The sequence below is a fragment of the Hyperolius riggenbachi genome, chromosome 10 (genome assembly GCF_040937935.1).
Source record: "Hyperolius riggenbachi isolate aHypRig1 chromosome 10, aHypRig1.pri, whole genome shotgun sequence".
In the NCBI taxonomy this organism is placed as follows: domain Eukaryota; kingdom Metazoa; phylum Chordata; class Amphibia; order Anura; family Hyperoliidae; genus Hyperolius; species Hyperolius riggenbachi.
In genome coordinates, this window is record NC_090655.1 from 256,214,048 (window position 1) to 256,230,551 (window position 16,504).

General features: G+C 46.4%; 1 protein-coding gene across 1 annotated transcript; it reads left to right on the plus strand.

Moving 5' to 3' along the window:
* Window positions 1-1,855: 1,855 nt before the first annotated feature.
* LOC137537115 (zinc finger protein 892-like) lies at window positions 1,856-16,288 on the plus strand. The gene is made up of 7 exons (XM_068259250.1): window positions 1,856-1,981; window positions 11,304-11,423; window positions 11,549-11,677; window positions 11,747-11,870; window positions 11,987-12,084; window positions 12,197-13,310; window positions 14,414-16,288. The coding sequence occupies exons 1-7, from the start codon at window positions 1,856-1,858 to the stop codon at window positions 15,199-15,201; spliced, it is 2,499 nt and encodes an 832-aa protein (XP_068115351.1). The 3' UTR covers window positions 15,202-16,288.
* Window positions 16,289-16,504: the final 216 nt, after the last annotated feature.

Sequence of the window (16,504 nt, forward strand, 5' to 3'; positions counted from 1 at the left end):
AGAGGCCCGAGGGGGAGTGACCTAAGTTAAAGTACATGCTTGTTGGAAAAAGTGAGTTTTGAGGGAACATTTAAAGATTTCAAAGGTGACTGATTGCCCTAATCAGCAAGAAAACATGTGTTCATCATGAGGTGATACTGATTTCACTGCCCTCCATCGCCCATCAGATGAACGATATTCTACTCTAGTTTCATCAAACTACAATAATGAACTGACATTTGTAGGACCCACCAGTAGATTTTTTTTTTTTGTGTTTCGAAGTTTTAGGCTCAGTTCCCACTTCAACGAATGTAAAATCCGCTAATTCTGATTCTAGCCCTAATTCTAATATTACAGTCATACACTGATATCACCGTGCTCCCTGCTTTCAGATGACTGCCCTATTGGTCAAAGCTGCCAGTGTGGATTGGAGGAGCACCGGCCTTTTCTATATCATGGAGCAGCAGACATGCTTACCACAATGTTTCCTCTTACCCTGACCAGACGTCCCATTTTACCTGGAACACATCCCAGGTTCAGGGTCCCCTGTCTCAGGCTGCAATGTGTCCGAGGTTATGTCCCACTTTTGGCTGCTGGGTGTCCCAGGCATGAGACTCTGTGGCCGCATGAGGCAATGTTTGCCTCATTTACCGTTTGCGGAGTTGGAGTAATCGTTTTCTGCTGCATTTATGTGTCAGAGGTAAGTAACGGTAGTTGCATTTCATTTTTCGAAGGTAATGGTTATTGCAATCATGTGTCAGAGGTAACAGTTGCTACAGTTATTATTTGACGAGACTGCATTTGAAACTTTGGCGTTATTGTTGCTGCATTTGGCATTTTGGGGGCTCATGATTATTGAATGGTGTGCTAATACTGCAGCATCAGCAGCTTCTGCAGATTTCTCAGACAATCTAATCCCACCATAGTCATAATCTAATGTCCTACAGTTTTATTATGTATTTATATAGCACAGGCATCCAAGGCAGCACTTTACAGAAAATGTAGTCATCATGTCCTTGGCAAAGCTCACAATCTAATCTCGGCCATAGTTAAAGTCTAATGTCCCACCGTATCATCATTATGTGTTTATGTAGCACTTGCACCTTCACTTTGCACTTTACAGAGTACATAGTCATGTCATGGACTGACATCCATGATGCAAATCTCCCATTTCAGCACATCATTGTGGGAATACTGCTTTCTTGTGTGTTTGGGGAACATTGCCTAATTACCTTTAGGGTCACATTGCATTTCTGTGTTTTGTGAGGAAACTCTGGCCCACTGCCTCAGAGTTACATTACAGTTCGCTCCTCCCACACCATGTCATGGACACGCCCAATCTTTAATTATGGTCATGGACACGCCCATTTTTTGGCGCGCCACATGAAGCTTGGCACCTGCATGGTTATGTCTTTATCACGGAGATCTTTTCCAGTATGTTCCCGACATCGATCAAAATGATGATCAGGCGGCCATGTTGCATCATCTTTATGATCAAATCTGACAGATATTGATGCCACAAATTGAGTAATGTATTGGCACCTTTAATACCTACTCTCCTGTGTACTGGTCCAACAGTATTGTTTATATTATAAACCATTGTCTGCTCTGTCTCTGCACTGATATTGGCTAATTGGTTAATTTTTTGTGTAATCCTCACAAGACCTTGTCTCTAACCTCTACTACTCCTACTACACATTCCCAATGTACTGTATATACACACTTTCTCCTGACATGCCCGTGCCCAGCAGACATCAATCTGATATATTTATCTGGAATTAATCTGTTAAAATAATAATAATAATACGGATGATAAGATTGGCTGAGTGCGGGTGATTCCACAAACAGAGGCTGCAATTAGCCGATTTACCACAAGATGGCGATCTCACTTCTCCCAAGTGGAACGCATGGACAACAAGATATTAATCCACAGACAGGAAGAGAAGTTGTAACAGCAGGAAGAGAAGTTGCACAAGGTGGAGAGGAGTCATTTTTGGAAGAGGTAATTGTGTGATTGTTGTTACATATTGAGCAGAGCAGAGGTCGGGGTGGACTTACTTTGTTACCGAGGAGGTCATAGTACACCTGTCACTATCCTGATCATCCCCCTTTGAAGGAATTGCCATACTGGAGACTTTTATATAACTGCTGTGACTTCAAGAGACTCTTTGTCACGATCGGTGTAGCAGAGAGGGTCTGATTCTCGGTGATCTGCAGTATCACTGGGAATACAGATATATATCCGATTATTGATGATCTGCAGTATCACCGATAATCCGATATAACGCTAACCTCTGAACACCTGAGTAGTGTGAGTGCTTGGTGCAACAGTAATACCGTGAGGACTAAGCCTCAGAACCAAGTGCCGTACAGTATGAAGTACTGCAGCAATACAGATTCCTTCCGAAGGCCTGGACTCTCCCGGGGGAGGAGTCAGGCGGAAGGTAGGAAGGACAGAACGTGAGTGACACCTACGAGAGAGTGTCACTAACAGATCTGGGAACGGCCTCTAACAGTAAGGTCAGTTCTCGAAGTCGGGCAAGCCAGGTCGCAACACACGGACAGATACAGTACAGATTAAGAAAGCAGAGGCGGAGTCTAATAAACAAGCAGGGTTCGGCAACAGGGTATCAGAAATATCGGGGTACAGAATCAGGAATCAGATGCAGAGTCTAAGAGCGAGCCGAGGTTCGGCAACAGGGTATCAGAATGACAAGGTACAAGATCAGAATACAGAAGAATAGTAACAAGCTTGGGGAACCTGAGGAGCGAGTTCCCAATGAATACAGGATGGGCCCTGAGGCAGCAAATACAGAGCTGGCCCTGTGGAGCAGGTTCCCAACAAATACAGAGCTGGCCCTATGGGGCAGGTGCCCAGCAAATACAGAGCTGGCCCTGTGGAGCAGGTGCCCAGCACATACAGAGCTGGCCCTGTGGAGCAGGTGCCCAGCACATACAGAGCTGACCCTGTGGAGCAGGTGCCCAGCACATACAGAGCTGGCCCTGTGGAGCAGGTGCCCAGCACATACAAGGCATGAACTATCTCCTAGTGATAGAGATAGTTCTCAGGGTCGGGAAGGCCCTGGGGAGCAGGTGCCCAGCGAATACAGAGCTGGCCCTGTGAAGCAGGTGCCCAGCACATAAAGAGCTGGCCCTGTGAAGCAGGTGCCCAGCACATACAGAGCTGGCCCTGTGGAGCAGGTGCCCAGCACATACAAGGCATGAACTATCTCCTAGCGATAGAGATAGTTCTCAGGGTCGGGAAGGCCAGGTCGGCAACTCACAGACAAACAAAGTACAGGATCAGAAGACAGAGGCAGAGTCAGGGGCTAGCGGAGGTCGGCAACGGAGTATCAGAAAGGCAAGGTGCAGAATCAGATATCAGGAGAGTAGTCAGACAGGCAGAAAGTCATAACAGATAATCACAATCAAACTAGTACTTTAAGCTATCAACAGAATCTAGCTAAGTGTAGGATTACAGCTCCAGCTGGTCCCAGCACACTTAAGGATCTGACTAAGGGTCTGCGTGCTCCCACATTGTGATCGCAATGACAGGCAACCAGCAACTGACCAAGCAGCAGAATATATAGTTGCTGGACACTGCCGCCCCGCCCGAACCATTCAGCCAATCATGAGTCCTGCAGGAATCAGCTGACCTTCCTGATCAGCTGACACTTCCCCTGCTAGTATAAAGGTCCTGGATTCAGGCCCGCGCGTGCATAGCTCTCCATCTGCCTAAGTGCACTAACAGACCCAGCCACACCAAGCACACGCTGCTGCATGCAAACAGCCGCTTTGCTGTCAGGACATGCGGCGGCTTTTCCGCGTTCCACCACACACCCAGACGCGTGTAGGACGCGGAGTCAGCCGCCTAGCTCTTGGCACACGCGGCGGCTTTCCGCGTTTCCTCACACTCTTACAGTAGAATCCCTTTATAGTAAACTCCAAAGCACCAGGAAAAGAAGTTAACTATATCAGCAGTTTACTATATCATGATTGGTCGTACATTGTATATTCATAAAGGCTCATGGTCAGGACCTGAGGATAGAGTTTACTATATCAGAGTTTACTATAACGAGATTTTACTGTATATAAACTAGCTGGCTTCTGCACACCATCCTCCCGCCATCCACGCTGCTGGCCGCTTCCCTCTGATCTGTCCCCACTGCTGATTAGCTGCACTCAAGCTTTGCTATGCACAAAAACTGCTAGCCGCGGGTGTAGTTCCCTTGGTCTCACAGCGGTGCGGTGATTGCCCATTTGTCTCCATGCCACCAACGCTGTCCAGCGTGACTCTGAGACGACCTGTAATGATCTGCTCTGCTGTCTGCACAAGCAGACAGCTTTTTGATCATATTTTAGGTCTGAGTACTGCAGGTCTCTGAAAGAGAGACCTGTCTTCACCCTGTGAGTTTCAGAGCTGCTGTTCTGGTGAGGAATTTGCATCCACTTGTCATGCAAATTGCTTAGCTGCTTCCTTTGATGGCTTGCAGTATAAATGCCATTTCCTCCCAGGATTCCTTGCTGGTCATGATGGTTTGTTCCTGCTAACTTACCTGGAGTCTCAGCCCTTTGCTTACTGTTTGCTAATACTGCTATCTTAGAGTAGTTCCTTGGGAGTGACCTAGCATTCCTGTTAGCATAGTCAGGTTGTTTGTTACCTGTATTGATTTGTACTGTCTATCTGTTGCGATTGTCTTGTCGCCAGCGGCGGTTGACAGGAAATCGTTCTGTCTGTTGGGATCGCATTCACCCGAGCGGTAGAGGCAGTGGTTCCTTCTGTACTCTGTCTGGGAGTGTAGCCAGAGCAGCGGTTGCTACTGGTTTCTCCATCTGTCTGTCTGTTTGGATCGCATTCACCCTAGCAGTAGAGGCGGTGGTTCCTTATGTATTCTGCCTTAGGAGTGTAGCCAGAGCAGCGGTTGCTACTGGCTGCTCCATCTGTCTGTATGTCTGTCTGGAACAAACGCAAGTTTTTTCCTGCAGTGCAAGATACTGATCAGATTGGTTTATGCAGCACCTCTCAGTCATTACCATATGCTAATGAGTTGGTGGTTGTAGCCCAGTCTGTTGATTCAGTAATTACCTGCGGATCTATTCAGGTCAAAGGTTCTTTTTCATCTGATCAGCAGCAATCCAATGCTGTGGGGATGAAATGGAAAAAATCTAGGGAGCGTACTCAATGGAAAGAGACACTTCCTGTAACGTTTGCAAGGGAAAGTTCCAAAGGATCTTTTCCTTTCAGCCAGCAGCAACATATAACTGATACAAGTAAAAACTGTGCTTCAGTGAAATCTGGTGGAATTTTTAAGCCTGAATTTACCAACACATCTGAATGTGATAAATCCAGAGAAACTTCTCAGTCTCAGGTCTTATTACACCCAGCAAAAGCATATGTGGATCCTATGATAGGCAGAATTATTCAGTATATTAAAGGAATAAGAAAATCTATACATGTTCCTGATCCCAACCCGTATGAGTATTACCTTGATACAGGGTTGTTTGAGCCTCCCTTTGTTCCGTGGGAGATTGGGGCTTTGATTGAGGAGTTCGAGAGTGATTGGAAGGCGTTTTGCGATTTTTACATCGCAGAAAGCGCAGTGATTCTTAATGCTTGTATTAATTCTGTGTACACTTTGATTGACTCTGATGAGTGTGACGAGTATTTTGTGGATCCGGTGATTTGTGTGTGGCAGAAGATTTTGGATGAATTGCACACACACACCAACCAATTGACTCCAATAAAGAGACACCGTTATCGGATGATTGTTCCTGCCTTTCTGGGGTAAAGCAAGTGAGTTTTGACACTGTGCGATCTGAAATGAATGAGTGTGCTACTGTTGTTGTCGCAACTTCGTCTGCAAATAAGTCTATGTCTCGCTCTGTTCACACCTGTGAAGGCACGTTGCCAGATAAAAATTGTTCCAATATTTCTGTCCTGAACACTTTACAGTTTGGTCCACAGATTGCGGAGGCTTGCGCTTTAGAAGCTTCAGTTTCACAACCAAAAGCGATCTTGGATTCGCAGAATTTGCGTTCTGACTCCTCGGATTCGACATTGTTAGCCGAGTCTAAGAGTGAGACAGCGCTTTTGTTTTGCGACTCTGATTCTGAGAGATCTTTGCTTAGCCCAGAGAATATTTCTGTGAGTCCACCCTGTATCATGAATTAAACTATGATGTCCACTCTCACTGACATTTGTGAGCCCCTTTCTTGCTCTGAAGAAAGTACTGACTCTCCACCCTGTACTCTGGATGAGTCAATATTGCGTTGCATAAAATCTACTGCAGTGAGCCTAGAGGCTCGTCTAGGTATTGCAACTATTCTCACCTGTTTTTCTGCCATTTTGGAATTGCAGTCCAGTTTGACTGCTATGCAGAATTCTGCGTGCAGTGAGATTAGAGTCAGGGAGTCAGTGGGTGTTCCAGTAGATATTCCTGTGCATCCTGTTCTTGAAGATGAAATTCAGTCTCAGCTGATTGTAGAACCATCCCTGTGACATCTGCCCTGTCCGCAGAATGTATTTGATGTTCGGCCCTGTAACATGGATAGTTCAGAATCCTTGATTACTTTGTCAGAAAACTTGGGAAATGATGCTCCTGAGGTTTTGTTTGATGTTCTGGAGGTCTCCAAGTTCCTCCCAAAGGGTGCAGAACTTTTAGGAGATGCCTCCTGCCCCCCAGGCCCTTCTGAGGTATTGCCCACTTCAGTAGGCATTGCTGTTATGCTGACTACTTTAGCAGCTCTTGTTGAGCTTCAGTCAGGCGTAGTCAATTATGAGTTTTGGTTAGATACAATTACAGTCACAGAGACTTCTAAGTCTGAGTCCAAGTCTTCTTTTGAAAGATCAGTACTTGTGACCACTACTCGTGATGATTTTCTGCCCGGCCCTGGTTTTGGTCTTGTCGTGACGGTCGGACTCTGAGGTTTGCAGTTCCTCGACATGTCCTGAAGTTTCTCTTGTACTAGTGTACCCCGATGCTCTCTGTGAGCCAGTATGCCCAAGTGTGTCTCGGTTACCAGCATGCTCAGATGCTTCCTCGGTGGAGACATTATTATTATTATTATTATTTAGTATTTATATAGCGCCGACGTATTACGCAGCGCTGTACAGTGTATATATGTTTATGTAATCCTGAATCCGGAATTATCATAGGTTCCATAGGGGTTCTTGATAGTTCTCCATGTGAGTCTGGTGAGCGTTCTGGCCTCTTGGGATCTCTGTGGAGCTTCAAAGTGTTCTGGGAGATTCTGGGAGAAATGTTTCTTGGTACCCTGGATGGGATCAACAGTGGCTTCTCTGTTGAAAGGGACACTTCGAACAGGTATTGTGGCAGGTTTGGTATTTTTGGACGGTCCCTGGAAGGTGGTGGGTATTGCTCGGAGAGTGGCGATGGGTTCTTCTCTGGCATTCACAGTTCTGATGGGTGTTACACAGAGGCTTGTAGTACTGATGGGCATGTTTCGGTGGCTTCTGCTTCCGATGAGTTCGGTTTTGGGAGGATTGACTCTGGAATTGGGCCTTGTCGGGCTGCCCCAACCTTCATGAGTGTTCAGTCAGTCTGTTTTGTTGGACGTCTAGAAGCCGTCCCTGGAGGGGGGGGGGGGGGGTACTGTAATGATCTGCTCTGCTGTCTGCACAAGCAGACAGCTTTTTGATCATTTTTTAGGTATGAGTGCTGCAGGTCTCTGAAAGAGAGACCTGTCTTCACCCTGTGAGTTTCAGAGCTGCTGTTCTGGTGAGGAATTTGCATCCACTTGTCATGCAAATTGCTTAGCTGCTTCCTTTGATGGCTTGCAGTATAAATGCCATTTCCTCCCAGGATTCCTTGCTGGTCATGATGGTTTGTTCCTGCTAACTTACCTGGAGTCTCAGCCCTTTGCTTACTGTTTGCTAATACTCTTAGAGTAGTTCCTTGGGAGTGCCCTAGAATTCCTGTTAGCATGGTCAGGTTGTTTGTTACCTGTATTGCTTTGTACTGTCTGTCTGTTGCGATTGTCTTGTCGCCAGCGGCGGTCGATAGGAAATCGTTCTGTCTGTTGGGATCGCATTCGCCCTAGCGGTAGAGGCGGTGGTTCCTTCTGTACTCTGTCTGGGAGTGTAGCCAGAGCAGCGGTTGCTACTGGTTGCTCCATCTGTCTGTTTGGATCGCATTCGCCCTAGCGGTAGAGGCGGTGGTTCCTTCTGTACTCTGTCTGGGAGTGTAGCCAGAGCAGCGGTTGCTACTGGTTGCTCCATCTGTCTGTCTGTTTGGATCGCATTCGCCCTAGCGGTAGAGGCGGTGGTTCCTTCTGTACTCTGTCTGGGAGTGTAGCCAGAGCAGCGGTTGCTACTGGTTTCTCCATCTGTCTGTCTGTTTGGATCACATTCGCCCTAGTGGTAGAGGCGGTGGTTCCTTCTGTACTCTGTCTGGGAGTGTAGCCAGAGCAGCAGTTGCTACTGGTTTCTCCATCTGTCTGTCTGTTTGGATCGCATTCGCCCTAGTGGTAGAGGCGGTGGTTCCTTCTGTATTCTGCCTTAGGAGTGTAGCCAGAGCAGCGGTTGCTACTGGCTGCTCCATCTGTCTGTCTGTCTGGAACGAACGCTTGCTGTAGTCTCGGTGAGGTAACCGTTTAGCAAGCGTTCACGTTCTCTTTTGTTTTCGTGTTTCTGTGGTTAGTCAGGGTTGATACGCTTTGTCGCTATTGCGCTTAACGTGTGGTGACCGCGTGTAGTTAGTCCTGTCGGCACCTGTGTGTTGGATTACAGTTTGGTATCAGTTCTGTCTTTACTCTGTTCCTTTGCTTTGTCTTACTCAGTCTTGTGTCGCTTATAGCAATCGCCATTCGTGCAATTGCGTTCCCACTTGGTCTTCGCTGTTGTGTGTTCACCGTCGCCGGGTGGCGACTAGATTGGTGGACACGCATACATTCTGTCCCTGTGTTCACTCTCTCTCTCTCTCTCTAAGGGCTATCTTGCCCTGTATTGTTTCGCCTTGTACAATTCCCATCTGGCATCTGTGGTAGTGCAGGGGGTTATCCCTCTGCACTCCACAGCTCCATCTGCCGGTGGGAATTTCCCTCTACAGGTGCATTGCACGCAAAGCTGGGTTCTGTTATTTTAAATACGCTTGTGGAGGATTTCCGCAGTGTCAGCGCACAAGATGTGCACTGACCACGGAGATATTCCTCAATCGTTACACCTCCATCTGGGGCCAGTTACGTGCTACAGAAACCGCCAGCTGTAGTGGCAGCAGCAGCAAATAACTGGGCTATACAGGAGGATGAGGTGAACGAGGACACAGAGGTGATATAGGGGTCTCCCCACCCATCAGACCAACATTGACCAGCCAAAGGACACTGTGAGCTTTACACACATCTACAGGTGGCTTAGGGCCTGGAAACCGATTGGCCCGTCAGTATATGTGCCAGACACCACGCTGCTTTGTGGAGCCTGGCTGCTACTGCTGCGGTCGTTACAGCTTTGTGTGCTTATGCATCCTTGTTCCTGGCTGCTCTGCAATTTGTACTTATACAGCCATATGGTCTGCTCAACTTTATTGGAATATCTGAGCTGGAGAACTGTTGCCTTTTTAGAGGAATCGTTCCCAAGTGGAAAGTTGGGGAAGTTAGATGCAGCTTTAGGAATGTAGCTTTCCCGTATTCTGCATTGGTTCGTTGGTGGGCCGATCTATATGACTGGCCGGCATGTGTGATTGTTGAGGAGGTGGCCGTGTCTATGTGTAACAGTGCTAATATTTTAATTGCCGTAGTTTTGGACTATAAGACGCTCCAGACTATAAGATGCACCTAGGTTTAGAGGGCAAAAATCTAAACCCCCCCCCACCCTAAATTTAGGTGCGCCCGTGGTCCAGGAGTGCCCTATAGGCCTTTAACCTTCCTCAGAAGATGTCTCTATCTAAGATGCACTGCCAAGCTACACTAACCTCTGCTGCCTCCACCAATTACAATATCCCCTGATGCCCCCACCCCAGTTGCACTACACTTCACTAAGCCCTGATATTCCCCCCCCCCACCCCCCTCACCCAGCTACACTACACTTCACTACACAAACCCCTGCCCCCTCCCCAACCTAGCTACACTAACTTAAAGAGATGAGTTTTCAGATTGTGCCAAAAAAGAGCAAGTGTGGGTGAGTGGTGGATGTGTTGAGGGTGGATGTGTTGTTTGGCTGGAGAAGCGGGAGGCGAGGTGGTTGAGGTGTGATTGGCAGCCAGCGGAGGGTCTGACAGAGGCGTATTGGGCTGGAGAAGTGGGAGGCGAGGTGGATGAGTCGTGCAGCAGAGTTAATAATGGACTGTAGCGGGGCTAAATGGTTGGTGGGGAGGTTGCAGAGCAGAGAGTTGCAATAGTCTAGTTGTGAAATAATCGGGGCATGCACCAAAAGTTTGGTAGTGTCCTGTGTGAGAAAAGGGCGCATGTGGGAGATGTGTTAAGGTGGAGGCAACAAGAGGAAGATAGTTTTGTCTATGAGAGATTTGAATGAGACTTGAGTCCATTATTACACCTAGGCAGCAAGCCTGGTAGACAGGTGATCTTGAAATGCCATCAACACAAATAGTGATGTCAGGCAGAGGCGTTAAATTGTGAGGTGGGAAGATTACCATTTTAGTCTTGTCCATTTTGAGTTTTAAAAAATGGGATGACATGAAGGAGGCGATTGCATTCAGGAACACGAGCTGGTAAAGTTTCCAAGTCTGTGCTGAAATGTAGATTTGGGTATCATCAGCGTTTACAATAGTTTATATCTAGCTGTCACAGTGTGCTCCAGTCCTCTGCTCCCTTTAGCCTTTCAGTCTCTTACTCTCCTCATATCCTCATCCATCTACTACTACCAGCACTACTGTAACATCACAGGAATGGTAACAGTGGGAGGTGGATGTGAGGAGAGAAGGCCAGCTGGAGAGGAGGCAAAGGGAGGACAGGACTGCAGCACGCTGTGAGTATAGTACACAGGTAGCTATATACCAACATATTATGCTTTCCTGTGATACTCTGCATGGCCCTACCATGACAGCAATGTGGAGTGATAGGCAGGTGAATTGGGCGCCAGCTTTGGCAGGCATGTAATAGACCGCAACGTGAAATTGCTGTCTTATGGCACTGAAGTGGTGATTTCGGGTGCTTGAATGTAGCCCATTGGTTAGTATTTCCAACCCACTTCCAGGCAATACTAGCCAATTGACTTGTAGCCTAGTAATAGCCTAGTAGTTTGGCTGTAAGTATCCAATCAGTAAATCAGTTGATTTGTGGGGGGGGGGGGGGGGGGTGTTTTCAGTAATTTATTGGTACTAAATGATCCTCCCCTTATTCTCTATCAAAAGGCAACAGCATCCTGTATGGATCACATGACCACATTACTAAGGATGGATGAGGGCCAGAGTCAAATGACTGAGAGGATATTCAACCTCACCCTGGAGATCATCTGTCTGCTGTCTGGAGAGGTGAGGAGGATTCTGGGGGTCACACGGCATCACTCTTATCTCTATTAATAAAACACACACCCGACTAGAGATGTGAGGAGGGTTCTGGGAGGTGATATGACATTATTTTTGTTCTCTCTTAACAGAGTTATTCTCCAGTGAGGTCTGGTGATCATGTGACCATTACAATTCCCCCACCTCACTCCCTGGTATCTGAGAGTTGGTGGAAGATTCTGGAAATCACCAGGAAGATGATGGAGCTGCTGACAGGAGAGGTGAGCAGTGCTGGGAATTATGGGATAATGGGTGTGTCTGGGTGGTGACTGTATCATTGTATTTTCCAGGTTCCTTTAAGGTGTCAGGATGTCACCATCTATTTCTCCATGGAGGAGTGGCTGTATATAGAAGGACACAAGGACCTCTACAAGGACACCATGATGGAGAATCATCCACCCCTCACATCACTGTGTAAGAGGAGACTTTCATTTCTTGTAGAGAGCAGTATGGAGGGTCCACATAGATCCCTCATCATCTGACCAACATATATAGACAATGTAATTAGTCAGTGTGTTTGTTTTGTACAGATGGACCCAGTAACAGAATCCCACCAGAGAAATGTACAGGTCCTCTTTATTCCCAGTATTGTCCACAAGAAGATCCCACCATCACCCACCATTATCAGGTAGGTGGGGCTGAGGATCCCCAAAGACTCCAAACTGTGACACATTCTTTCCCTCTGTGTATGCTGTTATCTGTGGTCACATTTTACATTATATCTCACTTTGTGAAATTAGGGTGCAGAACTGAGACATGTTAACACTGTGGTTAAAGAGGAGGAAGAAGAAGAGACATATGTGAGGAGTGATCAGCAGTCTGTGGAGGAGGGTGACATGATGGGGACAAGTCAAGAGGAAGAAGATGAGACATATGTGAGGAGTGATCAGCAGTCTATGGAGGAGGGTGACATGATGAGGACAAGTAAAGAGGAAGAAGAAGAGACATATGTGAGGAGTGATCAGCAGTCTATGGAGGAGGGTGACATGATGAGGACATATAAAGTGGAAGATGAAGATACATATGTGAGGGGTGATCAGCAGTCTATGGAGGAGGGTGACATGATGAGGACAATTAAAGTGGAAGAAGAGACATATGTGAGGGGTGATCAGCAGTCTATGGAGGAGGGTGACATGATGAGGACAAGTAAAGAGGAAGAAGAAGAGACATATGTGAGGGGTGATCAGCAGTCTATGGAGAAGGGTGACATCATGAGGACATATAAAGTGGAAGAAGAAGAGACATATGTGAGGAGTGATCAGCAGCCTATGGAGGAGGGTGACATGATGAGGACAAGTAAAGAGGAAGAAGAAGAGGCATATGTGAGGGGTGATCAGCAGTGTATGGAGGAGGGTGATATGATTGGGACAATTAAAGAGGAAGAAGAAGAGACATATGTGAGGAGTGATCAGCAGTCCATAGAGGAGGGTGACATGATGAGGACAATTAAAGTGGAAGAAGAAGAGACATATGTGAGGAGTGATCAGCAGTCTATGGAGGAGGGTGACATGATGAGGACAATTAAAGAGGAAGAAGAAGAGGCATATGTGAGGAGTGATCAGCAGTCTATGGAGGAGGGTGACATGATGAGGACAATTAAAGAGGAAGAAGAAGAGACATATGTGAGGAGTGATCAGCAGTCCATAGAGGAGTGTGACATGATGAGGACAAGTAAAGAGGAAGAAGAAGAGGCATATGTGAGGGGTGATCAGCAGTCTGTGGAGGAGGGTGACATGATAAGGACAATTAAAGTGGAAGAAGAGACATATGTGAGGGATGATCAGCAGTCTATGGAGGAGGATGACATGATGAGAGCATATAAGAAGGAAGACATTATTACAGGGATGAGCACAGGTGAGTGATAAACATTAGAGATGGAAAATACATATTAAGCTGAATAAGAAACATGTCCCTGCTGGGCACAGTATAGATCACATGAAGCTAGTAAGTGGGGGAGGGGCTGTAAGAATGTGAGTGATGATTGGGGGGAGGGGGGACTGAAGTTAAAAGTAGCTAAAAAGTCCCTCTGGTAAAACAATTATGCTGAGTACAATTATGCAAGTATTCAAATTTCACAAGAGCAAGAGGTTACCCCAATACTGCAGGAAGTTCAGGCATGGAGTGAATAGACAAATGACTGATCTGGCAAGAGTTTTGATTAGAGATGGTCAGTGAGATGCAAATAATTTCAAGTTGATGCAAGATTATGCAAATTTTAATGCAGCTTGAAAAGGAACCAGTCGAATTTTACCTCAGCAGGTTTTGATTGTTTCATTTTCAAGCTGAATGCATTTGCATAAAAATGTATGTAAATTTGCATCCACTGAAAATTATTTTTGAGTGACCAACACTAGGGGGGGGACTGATGAAAAGAATGTCCTCCTCTGCTAGTTGCCAGCCACAGAGCTGCTGCACAGTATGCTCGGGAGCACAAGTTAGATGAGGCAATAGCCTGTTCTAAGTACAGTATATAAACTTCATCTCTACCTGCCCTAGGTCACCCCTCTGCAAATGAAACATGGTGTGGTCCACATCCCCACAGAGCCGGACAGCTGCAACACTACACCGGCTTTACAGTTTCCTCACACCGGCCGCTCTGATCGATGTGTGGCGTTATTTCAGGGGCCCTACCTGCTTCCGGGCCCTCCCACAGTCACAGGGGCTGCACGGGCGATAGTTATGCCATTGATGAAAGGTTATGCTATTCAAGCAAAGTTATTGTCATGTGACTGTGCTCATTACAGGCAGCCAATCTTCTGCAGTTCTCTGTCAGGCTGATAACTAGTGATGGCCAGTGACATGCCAATAACTCCAAGAGGGTGCTAATTGTATGCTAATTATATGCAACGCTATGCGTCAACTTGGAATCCTCAGCAGCTCACTGACCATCCCTAATGGTAATTGTTCCTCCCCTCAAAATTCTCTAACAGGAAGTGATGCTGTTTCTCTATTTGCAGCGCAGAATCCCTGGATCAGGAACCTCTCAGAGACTCATCTCTCTGTATCCACAGACTGTACAATGGATGATGATGTCGCTGGACAAGAGTCTCCTGCAGATATCCTGGCTACCCCAAATAGTCCCCCAGATTCCCCTCACCTGTCTAACCCAGAGGGGCCTCATACCCAGCACAGCTCTCCCCCTGCTGGAAAGTCTTATTCCTGTTCCATATGTGGGAAATGTCTTGTTTCTAAATCAAATCTTGTTGCACATGAGAGAATTCACACTGGTGAGAAGCCCTATTCATGTGCTGTATGTGGGAAATGTTTTACACAGAAAGGACAGCTTGTCATACATGAGAGATCTCACACTGGAGAGAAGCCTTATTCATGTGCTGAGTGTGGGAAATGTTTTGTTCTTAAATCACATCTAGAAACACATGAGAGATCTCACACTGGTGAGAAGCCCTTTTCATGTGCTGAGTGTGGGAAATGTTTTGGACTTAAAGGAAACCTTGTAAGACATGAGAGATCTCACACTGGTGAGAAATCCTTTTCATGTGCTGAGTGTGGAAAATGTTTTGGACTTAAAGCACACCTCATAACACATGAGAGAACTCACACTGGTGAGAAGCCTTTTTCATGTGTTGTATGTGGGAAATGGTTTACAGAAAAAGGACAACTTGCCAGACATGAGAGATCTCACACTGGTGAGAAGCCATATTTATGTTCTAAGTGTGGAAAATGTTTTGCATGGAAATCATATCTTGGCCGTCATATGAGATACCATGCTGGTGAGAAACCCTAATCATGTACTGAGTGTGGGAAATCTTTTGTACAGAAATCAGAGCTTGTTAAACATGAGAGATGTCACACTGGTGAGAAGACTTATTCTTGTGCTGAGTGTGGGAAATGTTTTGCCCAGAAATCAGAGCTTGTCACCCATGAGAGAATTCACACTGCTGAGAAGCCCTAGTCATGGGAACCCAATTACCGATAATTTATATTGGCACCTGATTACCAATAATTTATATTGGCACCTGATGATCCTAGTGCCCAAATAACTTGATCCAGTTGGAAAATGTCACTGCCCTGCTTAGTATTCTGCATAATCTTGTATTGAAAATAGCAACATTACTCCGTATTCTATCTGCTAGATCATTAATAAATACATTGAAAATGATTGGACCTAGTACTGACCCTTGCAGGACCCCACTGCTAATATGATCAATTTACCACCACTCTTTGCCTTCTTTTATAACCATTTCTCTATGCATGCAGATCCTAGTCCCTGGATCCTCCACTTCTGCATCAGGCTATTGAGGGGAACTGTATCAGAAGTCTTTGCATAGTCCGAGTACATCTATTACTTTTCCAAGTTTTACATTTGCATTCACCACTCTGCTCTGCTATAACACTCTTATGATGCATATCACCCTCCAATCAGGCCTTTGTTAGGTGACTTGGGGAACACCCCTTAGATGCTGCTGATTACTCAACCGCAACAGCTTTGTACCTCCCATCCATGGCCTGTGACCCTTCCAGTCTCAGATAGAGGTATCCAGACTACATATGACACGCTGCATGCATTACTTTACCAAATTCCAAGCCACATGAAATATACATGCAAGGCAGGGGCATAACTACAAACCTTGGGGGACCCCTGTGAAAGTTTCCTGGCGTCCCTGCTTCCCAGATCTCACCTCCCCCCACATTGTACAAGAGTGACCAATCTGCTTGCTCCACCTCCTGAGTCCCATGCAGCGTCTCCAGCACGCTCTCTACCCTTGTGAGGAATACCATGGTTTAAAAAGATAAAACATGAAAGTTAAAATTAAGATGAGTGCTAGGTTTAATAACTCACCTGCCTGCCCATAAACCATTAGATGTCTGAAGCTCCGCGCCCCCCCCCCCACACACACACACCACACACTGGCAAAACTGGGGTGGCGGCTCCTGCTTGCAGTATTCTGAAGCACCACCTGCCTTGCCATGGCCCGCCCCTAGCTCACAGCTGCAGCCTAATAAAGTAGCTGGGGGGGCTCTTCCAGACATCCTTTTTCAGCCTTGGTCCCTTTAAGCTACATACACACTACATAAAATTTGTCTGA